Source organism: Arctopsyche grandis, chromosome 13 (genome assembly GCF_051622035.1).
Source record: "Arctopsyche grandis isolate Sample6627 chromosome 13, ASM5162203v2, whole genome shotgun sequence".
Lineage (NCBI taxonomy): Eukaryota > Metazoa > Arthropoda > Insecta > Trichoptera > Hydropsychidae > Arctopsyche > Arctopsyche grandis.
This window is the reverse complement of record NC_135367.1, coordinates 20,976,435-20,994,022: the sequence shown is the minus strand read 5'-3', so window position 1 is coordinate 20,994,022 and position 17,588 is coordinate 20,976,435. Positions and strand designations below refer to the sequence as shown.

General features: G+C 29.3%; 1 protein-coding gene and 1 long non-coding RNA gene across 2 annotated transcripts in view; both read right to left on the bottom strand.

The window, feature by feature from the left end:
• LOC143920959 (uncharacterized) overlaps positions 1-17,588 on the bottom strand; it is a 561,395-nt gene that overhangs the window by 182,560 nt on the left and 361,247 nt on the right. The gene's annotated exons all lie outside the window — the stretch shown is intronic.
• LOC143921093 (alpha-tocopherol transfer protein) lies at positions 1,074-12,051 on the bottom strand. The gene is made up of 6 exons (XM_077444219.1): positions 11,728-12,051; positions 3,439-3,533; positions 2,210-2,363; positions 1,917-2,110; positions 1,560-1,821; positions 1,074-1,486 (listed from the first exon to the last, which is right to left on the bottom strand). The coding sequence occupies exons 1-6, from the start codon at positions 11,900-11,902 to the stop codon at positions 1,449-1,451; spliced, it is 918 nt and encodes a 305-aa protein (XP_077300345.1). The 5' UTR covers positions 11,903-12,051; the 3' UTR covers positions 1,074-1,448.

Genomic DNA, 17,588 nt, shown 5'->3' with positions numbered 1-17,588 from the left:
TGATTATGTATGTATTGCAAGATAAATTAATGATTGTATGTCAAGTTTTCGAATGGTGTACGTTCAGTTTGACAAAAGTTTATCTGTATAGTTTAATACGTTCAAGCAATCTTTGTTACAAGATTCTAACAAAGCATTAAGGACATTGAATTTATTTTATACATGTATTTATTTTTAGGAATATTATATTATACCATAACCTTAATGTATGTACTTTAAATTTTTATGTGATTTTTTTTAATTTGTGATTTAATTTGAGTAGCTAAATGTAATTAAAAACATATGTTTAACCATCCCGCCTATTCAATTTATAAAAAAAGTCAAACTAATATGTTGACAAAAAAGATTAACTAAATAAAACAGAAATTAAATAATCATAATTCAATAGGAAAAAATACTAGCAGGTAAAGGTTATAGTTGTCACCTGAAGTCTTAGATAAAATACAATACTTGAACATTCATTATATTTATATTTAAATAATCATATTAAAATATTTAAACTGGTTGATACGACTGTCGTTCTATATTTAAAAACCATTGTATGTGATATGATATATTATATAATATTTTGTGAAACTCTCATGACCTTGTAAAGATGCAATGTTTTATACATTCCTTTTAATATAATATAAAATGTATGTATGTGATTTTTTTTGTTTTGTATACAATATTTGAATTGTAATGTGAAAAGAGAACAAAATTTATATGATAATGTTATTGAAATAAAATTTAAATATTACATTTTATTAAATAAATATTTTTATTATAACATTTCGAATGGTTTTCATTAAATTCCAACTATTTCATTCGCACATGTGTAAATTATTTTTATCATACATAACATACATACATACGTATGCATTGTATTTATATGCGGTATAAGAATTTTCGAACACGAATTCAATAGTTTGAGTATATTAAAGATCACTGCATTATAATAATAATGCCTTTCATTCACACATGTGTATTTCCAAAATGTTAAGATATACATTTTATTTTATAATATTATATTATGTATAACTATGTACATAGTGTTATTACTTTAAATCTCTAAAAAAAAACCTTGCAGTATAAAAATAAAAGTATACAAGTGCATTTTAAATCCATTTTCCATGTCAATACACAGCCAATGCATTTACAACCAATGTGCTTTCAAAACAGACATTTAAAAATACACATAAACCATATTCTCAAACTAAGTAAGTAGAACATTGACTCAATCAACAAATACATAGATTCAAATTAATTTATATACATACAAATATTCCTAACAATTTTTAATTATACTTATGTGTATATTATAATATCTATGTGTACACACTGCATATATAAAATGTATATTAATTTTAAGAGTGAGTATAATATAAAAAAAATAATAATGCAGAAAAAAATTATCACATTGTATAAATTCTATAGTTTCAAGTAATATCCAAATCTATCGAAATGTTTTACGATCCATTTTTCTTGTACCCATAGGAATCGGCGACTAAAAAAAATATTGTAACATTCAATATACAAATATTGTATTTAACTTTAAAATCATACATTTTTAAACTTACGAACAAATTCTTCTTTGTATTTGCAAAACAGGTCACACAAAAGTCCTCCGTCCATTTCTGGCATGATCATAGTACCTTTGAATCTAGGTTGAAGAGCCTCTTTAGGCACATGTTTTTGCAATGAATCATAATTTGTACCGTGAAAGTGTAATCTCTGCTTTAGCTTTTCTCTCATGAAAGGTTTAAATATTTGGAAGACCATATTGAAAACATAAGGTTGATTCACAATGTGTATAGCTTTCAATCTTATAGGGATACAATCCTGAAATATAAATAAAGTGCTTTAAATATAAATATAACTTTGTATGGACTGAATGTAAATAATAAATAAAAAGTAAACAAATTGTAAAACTTTACTTGAATCCAATCGACAACCATTTTCGCAAAACTTGGAGTTATTTGTACGACATGCGATAAAGAAAAACCAAGCATATTGAATATTACAACTACTCCTCCGACTTGGGTCTTTGGTTCTGCCATAGCTGCTTCTAGTGATAACTGAATAGAACGGAACAACTCCACCAAAGTACATTGACTTGGTTTCCACTTACCTATAAATATTATATATACAGATTTAATTAAAATTGAAATTATTGGTTATACCCTTCATTTATATAATACTTGTTTTTAATTTTACATTTATTACTCACCTCCAGCTTCTATGACCAAGATTCTAGAACCATTATTGTCCCGAATCTCTTGAAAACCAATTAATCCTTGTTTGAAAGCGTTTCTGTCATTTTCTGGTAACAAATTATAGCAGTAAATCGGATTTTTCTTTCTAAATGTGTAAAATCTTTTAATCTGTAATTAGTAATATACATAATATGCATTAACCTATACATAATATGTATTTATAGGTTGATATATATTAATATGTAACATAATATACATAATATGTATGTATTAAATCCCTAAAAATAATTTATAATACACCCATATAGTATACTAACTTGCATGCCATAAATAATATTCCGTTTGTTACAGACATTACCAACAAACTAACCAGTAGATTCTATGACAGAATCACTAATAACCATACTAACACACTTGTGAAGAGTCTCGGTGATTACAACAAAATGTCTATACCCTTCAGGTATAAACACAGATTACCTAAACACAATCTGCTTTAGGTCATCGACTTTAGAGAGTCTATAATTAATATTATGTATTAGATGTATTATGAGCATTTATAAGAATTCTAAATAGGTTTTTGAGCTCTTTTTCCTATTACGCAGTACATATTAACATTATAATAATATAATACTATTATTGCTAACAAAATTAATTTAAAATTGTAAAATAGAAAATGATCAGTAACTACAAAATAAATCCCTAAAGATAATTTAGAATACACCCATATATACTAACTTGAAAAAACTGCAACCCATAAATAATATTCCGTTAGTTAGACATTACTAACAAACTAACCAGTAGATTCTATGACAGAATCACTAATAACCATACTAACACATTTATGAAGAGTCTCGGTGATTACAACAAAATGTCTATACCCTTCAGGTATAAACACAGATTACCTAAACACAATCTGCTTTAGGTCATCGACTTTAAAGAGTCTTTAATTAATATTATATATTATATGTATTATGAGCATTTCTAAGAATTGTTAATAGGTTTTTGAGCTCTTTTTCCTATTATGCTATACATTAACATTAGAATAATATAATACTATGATTACTAACAAAATTAAATTAAAATTGTAAAATAGAAAATGATCAGTAGATCAGTAGCTATTAAAATAGATATAAAATGTATTGTGAATATAATTTAGTAATAATAATAAAAAGCATTTACAAATCAAAAATCAAATTAACCATATTGAGTAATATGTAATAATCCTTTTTAATAAAACGATTACCTGTTGAAGCGTACTCTCAGGATAAAACTTGCAAGGTCGCAAAAATTTTATTAAATATTCATCACAGTCTATCGGTATATATAAATCAGTTTCAGCTGAAATAAATAATAACATTACCTTTAGTATATGTAAACAAATTTAAAAAATTACAAGACTTGAATTTAAAATTTTCATACAATTTTTAAGTGCATATATACAACGTTTTTATTTTATGATATCGTATTTAACCTCACGATGTGCATTGGCCGTATTTTATTCCATTAATGTATTCAATGTATGTTTAAGACATTCATAATTATTACTAATGCAGTTTCAAAGCACCTACTAATGCAGTTTCATAGCACCTTTGTTTCCTATACATATATGTAATTATACAAAACTCGCCAATATTTGACTCATTTCATTAAAAATGAGTCAAATACACCTTCGTGAGATAAAAATCACCGTACAAACACATATGCGTATAATTATAAATAATTGAATAACGGATATATGTACATACATACATATATCCGTTACATTCTTTATGTATATGCGTGTATGTTCAATAAATGTACGTGTGCACATTTAAATATAAAACCTACAAACATACATTCGTATTACATAAATATATTTTACATGGCTTTGGTAATACATATGTACATCATAATATGATGGTAAAGTATTATGATTGTATGAAATATTATATGTACGTACATTTTTTCTTGTTTATTATATTGAATAATATGTAATCGACCAAATAATACATTGTTTAATGTTCTGTACACAGATCAATTAGTGATAACAAAAGCGGTACAAATTTATACATAATTCATTTTGTAAATGAATGTCGAAAATTATGATCTGTAATTCATTAGCTACATATGCACATACATATATCTGATCATTTACAACATATTTATTTACATACATCAACATATGCACGTATAACATTTGAGAGAGGATATTTTATTGTATACACATTATGCTGCTGATCAATTATGAGAATTGAAATCAATCAATTCATTTATTCAATTATACGAGTGCAATTATTTTTTCGGATTTTATGTGAGTGAGCCAACAACATTTGGAAACTTAATGTTGCTAAATTAATGTCTAATTTTGCAATATTAAAATTATGTTGGTCACTGTGTAAAGTTAATTATTACTTGCACATTAACTATTAAATAATGTATAACTATAATAAAATCATGAGTAACGTAAATTTCCAAAACGAGGAATCATTCATTCAAGGAAAATCACATTTGTTTAACATGTGAGTAATTTTTCACTAATAGACAGTTAAATACTCGATTTTAAGAGTATTGGCAAACTGATTCAAAGAAACATTGATCAAATATTTAATTTCTAATGACGTCACAATTTAAATTAAAAATAATATTTATTATATAAATCTTTAGTTTTACATTCAAATGGATGGATAGGCTAAGTAAAATATGTGAGGGTTTGTATAGGTATAGACAAGTGTTGCTCAAAACAGAGAAAACTGAAATCGGGTTGGAGAGGCCTTCGTCCAGCAACGGATGACAAACGATTTTAAATAAAGTTACATTATATTGTAGTGTATACTTAACGAATACATACATAGTTACATTACAAAATTAATATTAAGATTTTTTTCTTATAATAAAAACATTTTTGAAAATTATATTTAAATAAAACCAATTGGGATATATGTACGTGATGAACCCTTCATAAAAGCAAAATCAGGGTCTAATAAATATTGAATTATTATTTATTATTGTCCTTGGTCAATTGCCTTTGTATTTTAATTCATAGAAAAATATATAATATAATATTATTTTGGTTACAGACATTTGAAAAAAATTATCCTATTGCACATGTTTTTTTTTAATTCTTATCTCGTCTTAATTTAAAAATATAAATAATCTTTTTAATAGCAAAGGATGTTAAATAGTTGAAATCATATAAAAAAAAACTCGTGCATAGCTACATGTAGTTAAAAAAAACGAAAACATCGAACAATTGAAAGTGATGCGATTTCCATGCACGGTACTGTAATACTATTATAATAATAAAAACGCATAGTACAATTTATAAATTGTACACAATATTCTAAACAGTTCTTCATTCTGTAACAGACTACATATTATTAACAAGTTCTACACATAATTTAATCTACCAGTATGTAGTGGACTAAGCATGTGTTGCGACAAATCCAGTTGATTAATTCAACTATTTCATTATGTGTACAAACAATAAAGAAGGTTGATATTACTCCATCTATATATATATATATGTACTTAATATACGATAAATATTATAGTAACGTGTAAAAATCTAAGGTAAAATCGAATTAAGAATATCGAAAGTGGATTTCATCATTGCAACACGCAAGGCCGATTCTTGAACTGACTGTCTTCCACAGAATCCGTCTCAAGGCGATACTTTTACGATGATTTCGTTCGAAATTCGTTTGGCAACACCAACAATCAGTACTTCAAGTTTTTTAAATCTTTTTCAACAACACAAGTATGTACCTATACATACATATAGGTATATAGTGTTAGTTCAAGTTGTGAAGTGTGTACATTACACCAGTAGACGTGAACCGTCCATTGAAATCATCACTAAGTAATACAATATATGAACCTTCTATAAACCATACAATCTTAAACTAATACATATTCGTATACTTAAATATTATTTTAATTTGAATTAATACTTATTCTTATACTTAAAGTAATACGATCGTTTCTTATCAGAGTTTTCCAATTTATCTGATTTTCATTGTTGATACGGTTCCTCAAATTGGCAATTAGCGAAGTGAAAAGTCTAGTAAAAATCATCCTACCCACTGTCACAAATATCTGAATTTGATTTACGTACATTGTGTAAAAAAATTATGTACAGTTCGAAATCCATAGACAGCTCAATGGATTAAGTAATTAATTAATTGATTGTTAATTAAGTGTTCTTCAACCTCTCGAAATACATTGATTTATGTAATAAAAACAGTCATAATGCTGTGTTTGCTTGAGAGCGAGCGTAGTGAGTCATCGTGCGTACAGTGCGAGTTTTTAGCTCGAAATTTTACCGATTTAAAATTCAGCACACTTCCGATTAACCCTTTTAAACGAAAACAAAAAATAGTGCGGCCAGAACACTATCCCAATAAACATGTTTCAATAGAAAATACTCAATATAAAATAGTATTAACAGTGGGAAAAAATCACAAGTGAAAATACGTACTTTTGACTTTTGGTTTTAACTGGACGACTACTTAAAGAGATATGAAAGCTAAAAAGTACTACAAATGAAAGATAAAATACCCGACTATAGATTCCAATATTCATTTTGAACAGAAAATTGACAGATTTTGAGACATCGACCGACCAACACGAAGATATAGAAAAATCGCGCGATTTAAAAAACACATATCTCCGAATCTCGAGCCAATCAACATTTTGTATTACCAGATTCGTGTTTACTGGGTAGAGATCTATAAGAAAAGTCATAACTCGTCTCTGAACCATTTTTCGTGTCAAATAGTGTAATCGGACACCGCTTATGCAACTACCTTATGAATACTAATGAGCTAAAATCAAGATTAATTAAGAATATATACTAGTGAGTGAATAATGGAATATCATAATTTCATCATGTTGTGCACAATCAGTGCAAAATTGTATTATAGATACATACGTATAATGTATCAATGTGTGAACATTGATACAAGCTCAGCCATATCGTTAGATATCATTTAAATGTCGCATTGATTGATTGATTGATTACATGAATTACCCTACTCGGGTCTTACATGTATGTATATAATTTCAGAAATATTATTTCTTTCTGATAGATGAATCCATGTAAAAGTGCCGTAGCAACGCATTGGCAACGGGGCGGTTGCCAAGGGCGCCGAATCAGAGGGGCGCCCGGTTTTTATTGTTTAAAATTATCTATAACTATTAGCCAGCAGTATGGCTTAATAGCCAGCAGTATGGCTTAATAGCCAGCAGTATGGCTTAATGGTAGCGTGTATGTTTAGCACCAAGTGATCAGTGGGTTAGATCCGCCATACTACTGGTTAGATTTGGGGGTATTTGTGACTCCGAATCGATCGCTTCTTATCAGAGTTTCCCAATTTTATCTGATCATTGTTGAAACGGTTCCTCAAAATTGGCAAAAAATCATCTTTCCTGTTGTCACAAATCTTCTGTATTTATTGTGTGTATAATTTGTAAAAAATATGTACAAAATCTAAATCCATAGATGTCTCAATGGATTAATTATGTAATGTAATTAATTGTTATTTCGTGTTCTTCAGCTTCTGGAAATACAGTGATTTATGTAATAATAAAATTCTGCATTGTTTGTAATTACTTGTCCGGGAAGGCGCATAGGGGTCTTCCTGTCAAGCCTTCCTATATATCTAATATGTACATACATATACATATAGCCAGCTATATAGCTCGGTGGTTACATTTATGTTAAGTACCGAGAGGTCGCCGGGCTCCATCCCGTGAGCTGACCTTGATTGAAAATACTGGTATATATATGATATATCTATGTATGTAAAAATAAAATATAAGTATACATAAATAAGACCGACAAGCAGTCAAGATCGGACATCAAATTTACGCATATTTCCAATAGAATTTTGATAACACACATAATAAAAGACTTAGATAGGGACTATTCGTTAGAAACTTTCAAGTTACTATAATTCTTATAGAATAAGGAAAAATATTTTTGTTTTGTTTTTAAATCTTTCATGGAACTTCAGCATTAATTCAATGCTTTTGTTGTAGGTTTCTTGTACCTAGCTATAGTATTTTCCGAAACATTATTAAATTCGTGACGTTGTTTTAGTCCTCATAATTCAAAAATTGATAAATTTTTGTCTGCAGCGTATTTTTTTCTCGTGTTATACAAATAATAAACAAATTTAAATTAAATTATACCTTTGTATTATTTTTTGTTCTTGCAATTTTATTTTGGTTGTAATTTTTTTACTAAATACTACTTGCTTTACTCGGCTTCGCTCAGTATTTGTAATATAATTTAATCGAAAAAAAATAATATTCAACCAATCGAATCGTCGTGATGAAAACTTTGACTTGTTTTCGACGTTCCCAACCGAAAATACTTACATACATACAAAGTCTCTTTCGAAATTACATATTACACTTTTTTTTTATTTTATACAATAAAAAAAGGGGGCGCGAAATTAAATATTTGCCAAGGACGCCAAAACCATTGCTACGTCTCTGCCATGTAAGCACATCGTCTCATTTTTTCTATGACTTAAGTATTCTAAAAATTTTGAATGATATTTCTTTTTCAGATACAAAAATTGAACTCTGTCACGAGTATTTTTCAAAACTACAAATTTTAAGTATTATAATGACCATTTCCTGTGACATTACATGTTGATAGACAATATACAATTTTGAAAACATAACACACACACACACACGCATACATGTATGTACTTATTTAAAAAAAACGTTATATAGCTTAACGACTGTTACATAATGGCTTTACAATTTCAGTCAACATACATATTTTGCAACATCGATATTACGGTTCCATCAAAAATATCTCTTTGAAAACTTAAAATAATTATACGTGTGTACCGGAGCGTAAGTTGATGCAATGGTGATTAGATTTTTATACAAAAGACAAAAAATCTAGTGTGACCAACACACGAAATTATTTTCATGCAAGCAATTGTAGAAATGCAATATTACTGAATTGCAATTTTCTATTTGGCAAGAGCGGTCTCTAATTCCTTTGGTATATAACATTATACTTCCATCAAACCTGTTGAATATTTGTAACCTCTACTTTTCTACTTAATCATTTGTAAATTTTAAACAAATATAAGCCAATCACATGAGCCAAGGGCGCCTTGGACGCCCCTCTCCTATTTTTATTATTTTATCAAATTATCAAAAATTATTCAAGATTGACCAGCGGAAACAGACTATGAATTAGCGAATGCTATAAATATTGATAACATAATAAAAGACATTGAAAATGATTAAATGATTATTCCTTTGAAACTTTCGTGTTATAATAATTCTAATAGAATAAGGAAAACTATTTTCGTTTTGTTTTTAAATCTTTGATGAACTTCAGCATCAATTCGACGCTTTCTTTATACGTTTTTTGTACCTAGTAGCTATCATTTTTCGAAACATTTTTCAATTCTTGATGTTGTTAAATAAATAAATTTTATTGTATATATAATTTAAATTGATAAATTTTAAATTTATTGTAGATATTTGAATAAATTTTATTGTATATACATACATATGTATTTGAAAACAATTTTTTGACTGCTGCGCTTTTTCCTTACTTTAAATAATTGTAAATTGGATTTTGAGCTCTTTTCCCATTATGCTGAACATTAACATTAGAATAGTAAATTACTAACAAAAATAAAATAAAATTGTAAAATAGAAAATGATCAGTAGATCAGTAGCTATTAAAATAGAGATAATATGTATTGTGAAAATAATTTAGTAATAATAAAAATAAAAAAAATCAAGTACGCTAAAACGAAAATACGCTTTTATATTGTCTAATATACAATTTTTAATTTTCAAAATATTTCTAAGTACCTTCATCCACTGGGTGTAAGAGTACTGATAATTTTTAGTATAATATATGATAGCTATATACATAGCTATTGCGACATTGGCAATATGGGGTGTTTATAATTTTCAAAAAAAGTTTTATTTTTTAATTCTTGTAATTTCATTTTGACTGTTCATTTTTATATTTCAATAAATATAATTTTTTGTAACAATTTATTTATTTAATACAATTAATACCCGATTCACTAGATCTTACAAATCTTTTTTATCCACCAATTTGTCAAAGCAACACTTCTTTCAATAGTGCAATCGTTCGTATATGCCGTATTTACGATAGCTTAGATGATTGTTCCGACCTCTTTAGTGACTCTTTTAGTATTTTTAGGACAAAGGTGAAGAAAATAATCTGTGGTTGATTTGCTTCTTCACGTTCGTTGTCTATCTTTTTATTTTTTACTTTATCTGTTTTTTTTTTAAATCTTGATTTTTTTGTAATTTTACTTTTTTATATTACCATGTGGTAATGGAACTGTTAATGGAATATTATATATTTATTTGTGTTTATTATTATTTTTTGTCTCACTATACAACTTTCTTTTTATATTTTATTCTGTATGTATATCTATTTAAATAAATAAATAAATAAACAATTAAAAAAATAAAGGGGCGCCAAATTAGATATTTTCTAAGGGCACCAAAAGCATTTCTACAAATCTGTATACACAACGTTTAGCTACACAAGAATAAAGTAAAAATAAAAAACGTCTTTTTAAAAAATAAATACAAACTAAACTCAAGAATCAAAATCACTTTTACACATTATCAGTGTAATACGTATGATGTTTACTTTTAATAATTTCCATTGAGATGCGGATGTTGATAAATCTTGAGTTTTTTATGGCTTTTATTTTTATCTTAAACGAAATTGAGAGCGGGAAAACTTTAGAAAAATATCCATTAAATTGCAAATTATAAAATATTTTGTCATTGTACATAAAACAGCTTCTCTCAAAATCTCGAGTTATTTGCACGGCATATTTTGATTATCCTAACATCGTAAAGTAAAAATTGTGTTGTAAAATTTATTTCAAAAGGGAAAATATCGAAAAGTATCTTAAAGTATGACATTGTATAACATTTTTACATTGTATAACATTTTTTTTCGTTAAAAAGTACAATAAGTATACTTTTCATCGGTCGATCACGTGCATTTATTGGTTTACACAATTCTAAAAAGAATTAAATATTATCTATATAAAATATATTGCGAATATTTCCAGTGCCTTTTTGTTTTCACAACATCAATAATATTAGCATGTAATCGCACATTTAAATAAATACCTTTACATCGTCTATAATTTATCATTGGAGATTCATTTGGTTACTCGTATCTACTTTTCCAAAAAATCCACTTTTGTTCAATAAAAATGTATAAACCGGTATTTTCGGTTGCCAATTATATAAACGATTTCTTTGTATTAATCTATTATAAAAATATATAGTACGTGGACTGTCCAGATACCGTCGAGATGACATACATACATATGTATCTAAGATCCATTGCATGATCATGAATGTGTGATCCAATTTACATATTGCAATACATAAATGAACATAAAATTACTACACATTCACAATTACAATTAAATGTCATTATCTACTTGTACACGAGATACGGTCAAATTGTGCCAGTTTAGCTCACGAAAAATATCATACTCACAGGTCAAAAGTTTCCTCAATTCTTTTAGAGCACACTCCACGTTCTCGGGAGTCTCTCTCAGCTCCTCTCGCGCCTTTTTCTTCATATCTTCGTTGAGGTCCTCCTTTTCTAATTTGATCTTGTGCACGCCCACCTTGACGTACCACCCGAAGTTTTGATCCAATTCGAGAGACATGTTCACTGAACTGTTAAGAACAACAATGGCGAGGTAGTTGTGGTGTTATTCGCGACACGGTTTTGAAGGCACTGAATCGTGCTCGATCGCTACTCTAGTGTTTATAAACAAGCAGTGTTTGGGAACAACTCGCTGCACACAACAGCACGTCTGACGATCAGAGCAGATTCTGATCCAACCAGTGATCATCTGGCTTTGCAAGGAGTCGTTCATGTAGCGTGACCTCGTTGAGGAGATAATCAACCAATTTGACCGACAGTCGTTTATTTTTTTAATGACCAAGGAACGATTCATTTCATTTTTCCCATACGCCAAGTGTGATCAATTAAAAATAATAAAAGTGATAAGAATACAGTATCTAAAATAGAATTTGATAAAAGTCTGTCAGATATCGATCAATGCACACAATCAAATCTAATATATAATTTCGATAATATATCTAATATATATGGAATTTCGGTTCGGTGATTACTAGTCAAATGTGAACCGGTCACAGGATAACCGGTCGCTCTAGATCGGTCACACGTGATCACCCGTCACACTAAAACTGGTCACACCCGAAAATTGGTCACACCCAAAAATTCGACCAATTTTTAATTTTTGGGTGTGACCAGTTTTTTCGTGACCAATTTTAGTGTGACGGGTGATCACGTGTGACCGATCTAGAGCGACCGGTTGTCCTGTGACCGGTTCACATTTGACTAGTAATCACCGAACCATTATAATCATGACACACGACAATCGTTATTATTTTTTAATTTTTTTATATACATATATACCAGGAAGGCCTAACAGGTAAACTTCAATGTGCCTTCCTGGCCATTTACAAACAATGCAGCATTTTTTTTATTACACAAGTCATTGAATTACGAGACACTGAAAACTCGAAATTAACGAGATTTCTACGAATTTTAACTTGTATTTTATTGTATATTAATCATACTCAAATAGTGGTGACATAGTAGCTAGGAAGGTTTTTAGCCAATTGAATTGAGGAACCATTTCATCAATGAAATCAGAAAAATTGGCAAACTCTGTGTAAAAAAATATGAAATGGTCTTCGGCGGTGGAGCGTCCGTTTTCCAGGAGAGAGGGCGTTTTGAGGCTATTTTCCAGGAAACAGGGCAAACTATAAAGCTAGTAAATGAACAACGGTGCGCAAGATCGTGCCAGCCTATGGTTATGACTAGAGGTCGGAATCTGAAGGGGCCGGAAACGCGCCGCCTTTTGTTCCATTGTTGTAAATCCTTTGTAAATAAAAAAAAGAGGACACCTATAAGGGGAGGTACCATTTCCGGTCAACTTAAAAATTTGAAAAAAATTTACGTAGTGTCTATAAGAATTTCATTAACCGATACTAAGTTTCGGTTCGATAGGACTAACGGTGTTGAAAAAAATCCCCAAAGTACACAGACACACACACAGACACACACACAGACACACATACAGACACACACACATTTTTTCTAGATCATTAAAACGTGATCAGTAATCGATTCTGAGTTCGAATCAGTCAAAATCTCGAGTTCGAATTTTCGCATGATCACAAAACTTCATCTATTGTTACTACGTACATAGATAAAGTAAAAAGGTTCGGCAAACCTTTAACAATGCATTTACAATCTTTGAACAATAAACAGCCCCTTCAGATTCCGGTCTCTAGTTATGACATATGCTCCTGATATTAATCACCTGACTTGGAACGAGTGATGCCAGTGTCAGATGCGCTGCACGGTAGCGTACACACACACACACACATTCATTCATCATTTCAAATGGGTGAACGGGTTGGATCGGTGAGAGTGTAATGCGCGCACTCAAAATTTTACTATTAATACGTGCGCGTGCTTATACATAAATTACCTTACATTCTATTTAAATATATATTTTTTTTTAATTCGTAGGAGTACAGTCATTATTGAATACATTGTCAACCTACGCAACAATGACAAGTCGACCTCCAAACACAAGTGCAGGTGGCGACCTCCAGAGAAAGTCAACTCGACCGCTAAAAATCGCTACGGGACGGGACCTACAGAGAAAGACGATGACCCGTAAAGAAATGCAGGACACGACCTCCAGAGAAAAACAAGTCAAACTATAAACACAGCTGCAGGACGCCAACTCCAGACAAGGACATTTGGATCGTATATAAACCCCCCACAGTGGACTCGACAACACAGTTCGGTCAGACCTTCCACCGAAAACAAGCAACTAGCCTTTTTCGCTGCGATTACACTGTACTTGCTAAACACTTGTATTAACTATACAATAAAGATATTCTTCAAAACTCAACCAACTTTCCATAGGCTGGGAAACGGTCGAAACCTATCATATGAATCCCTTTCCGAAACACCCCGTTGAAATCAACGGGCACAAAACTAGTATCATATAACTATACGTAGGCGTGTATAAAAACTTTGTACCAAACTATAGTTGTTTATTAACAGTATAAAATATTAAAAAAAAACATGAAATAATGATACCCCATATAAAGTTATTGAAATTAATCAATCGACACCTGACTGCAATAATAAAATAAAACCAGTTAAAAAACAGAAAACTTTAGATTGATAATTAATGAATGTGCATATATTTTCATATCAAGAACGACAACGTAATATAGTTTTACATACATTGAATATATGTATGTATATTGCGCCATCCTTGCAATACACATATGAGCTATAAAGAAAATGTGAAAATATGTTTAATAATTATTGGCAATAATAATTTTATTCTGCCTTTCCGAGATTCTGAACATATCGAATAAAAAGTAGTGATAACAATTTGTGAATTAAGTCAAACTCCAATAATGTTTTGGAACTGGAAATTAGACTTTCAAATTTAACAGCTCATATGTACATACATATATTTACATACATGCATACATACTCAATGCCTAGGAATGCTATTTAAATACATAGAGATGTACATATATGGAGAGAGGCAGGGTTTAGTTACTAGTAGGTAATGGCGTGGAGAAAACAAGAGGAAGGGTTAAATCCCAGAAACACTGGACCTCTAAGATTTGTTAACATCGGGCACATATTTATGAGGAAAATTATGAAAAGTTGTGAAATAAATTTAATTAAAATTTTCAAACCATAATATTTAAAGTCGAGTGGTGGTCTCAACACAGTTTAAAAATGACCAAAGAGTTAATTTGAAATGAAAAAGGGTCAATTTGAAATGAATAAACCCGTATATTTCATAAGTGCAAATTTTTAAGTAAATAGAAATCATGATATTAAAAATTTTCTTTTACGAAATACATATCAATTCAATCAATTCAAACCTATCTCTCATCATTTACAAACAGTTAACCTTTACAGCCACGTTTTAAAGTTATAGGTCACGGCTACGTTACAAAGCCTTCGAACCGGATTTACAAACCTCTGGATTGTACTGCAGTTGTGCAATGTCAAAAAACCGGCTTTATAGATCCGACGAACGTCATCAGATAAATTTGTGTGGGTTTTGACTACATTTGGATGAATTTGATTAAGGCGTGCGATCTTAATTGACGACAATTGAAACCAAATTCGGTAAAACCGTGATGATTCGTTGTCAATTCTCTTTTCTGGAGTATTTTTCACGATTTTCCTAAATTTTTAATTTTTTTCTGTTAGTTTGATTTGCACAATTCAATTAAATACAACATTTTCAATTCATCAATAATGTATAATCATGATATTCACAATAATGGAAACGTATCGAACAATTTGAGACCCTCATCTATACATACATATGTAGCAAATATAAATATATGTATATGTATACAGCTATTTCAAAAGTTGTAGTCCTTAAGAAAATGCGTGATAAGTTTTACTAACCTTTTCTTATTAATATACTTAAAGTTGCTTGCCTTCTTGTCACTTCATCCAATTCCAATAAGTGGAAATCAAACTTGATACCAATAAATTAATAAATAAATAGCTGCTTACCTGCAAATATATTCTTTAAAACTAAGTTTCAGTTCGATAGGACTTACGGTGTTCAAAAAATCCCCAAAATACACAGCCACACACACATTTTTTCTAGATCATGAAAATGTGATCAGTGATCGATTCTGAGTTCGAATCAGTCAAAATTTCGCATGATCACAAAAATTAAAATTACATAGTACATAGATAAAGTAAAAATATAATATATCAAATATTGGAGTTTATCCAAAATATTTAAAAATAATGCTTTGAAACGGAATATTTTCATTATGTATGTATAAAAAAAAAAAAAATTTATATATATATATATATATATATATATATATATATATATATATATATATATATATATATATATATATATATATATATATATTTGTATTTATATAATTAAAATATCTTTTCTTATCCTTCGTATAATGAACAAAATTGCGACCTAAATCGATAACCATACTTATTCCCCATACGCATTTGCGTTTTTTTGTCGCGCGATCTTTTTCTTGCGCGACAGAAACTAAAGAAAGTGGCTGTGATTATTTGGTCGCAAATGCGTATTAATACTGTATGTTATATTTTTATAGACTAAGTGATCGCGCGACAGAAAATCACAAATGCGTATCGGGTCTTAATCATTACAATTAAATTAAAACAATTATTTCCACGCTATAAATGTTTTCCTTGATCTCAAAGACCTTGTACTGTGTTTATCGATATTTTTATTCCTATTTTATTATTATTACAAAAATAGTTATATAAGTGTTTAAAAAACCTTTTATCTGTGTGAGTCTGTCTGGTCAAACATATTTATTGATGTAAAATGATTTTTTTGGTTTATAATGTACATACATATATGTATTTTATATCTATCTGCATTATACATATAATGCAAATGTATTATTATAATTAATATTTGTTGAGAAAATTATTAATTATACAAACACAAGATACATGTGTAGTAGCCAGAGCGAAAAATACTAATTTCGGATTTTCATCGATGGGCCTAATGGAAAACTTTTGTCGTATTAAGGGAACGTTAAATAAAAAAAATCATTGATTTTAAACAATGTTTTCTTATTTTCAAAATAATCACGGAAATATGAAACAAACGACGATTTTCTGAAAATAGCGCTTTGTATGGGATCTTTCGTCAAAATCAAAACTTATCATAATCAAATATCAAGATATCAAAATCAAAGTAAAACTTATCATAATCGACCCAAATAAACTTCAAAAGGTTAATATTAATTGTTTATTTTTGTTAACCCTTTGCCCGCGGCAATAAATATAGCGAACAAGCCCTGCACGCGGCACCTTTTTCGCGAATTTGGCAATCAAGTTTTCGACCTTAAATACAGATTTTAATATTTACTCAAGTAACCACATATTTTAATTAACACATAAAGTATTATTTTAAACAATAAAATACATAATATATCTCGTAGTTTTCGATTAATTGTCAAATAATCATTCTTCATAATTATATGAAGACGTGACGTCACATAAACGAGGTTTCAGTATGGTTCCACAAAAAACTAATTTTGACTGGTATATATTTATTTTAAGCAAATTGAATAGATGGTATTCAACTCAGTAATATATTCAATCAATTTTGAACCTTAAAACAGTTGAAATAGGCGCATATAAGACTCAAAATCCCGTGCAAAGTTCAGAAATTCTATGGAAGACAGCCGCGCTACAAACTTGTCGCCCAAAACTTCCATAGAAGACGGCCGCGGGCA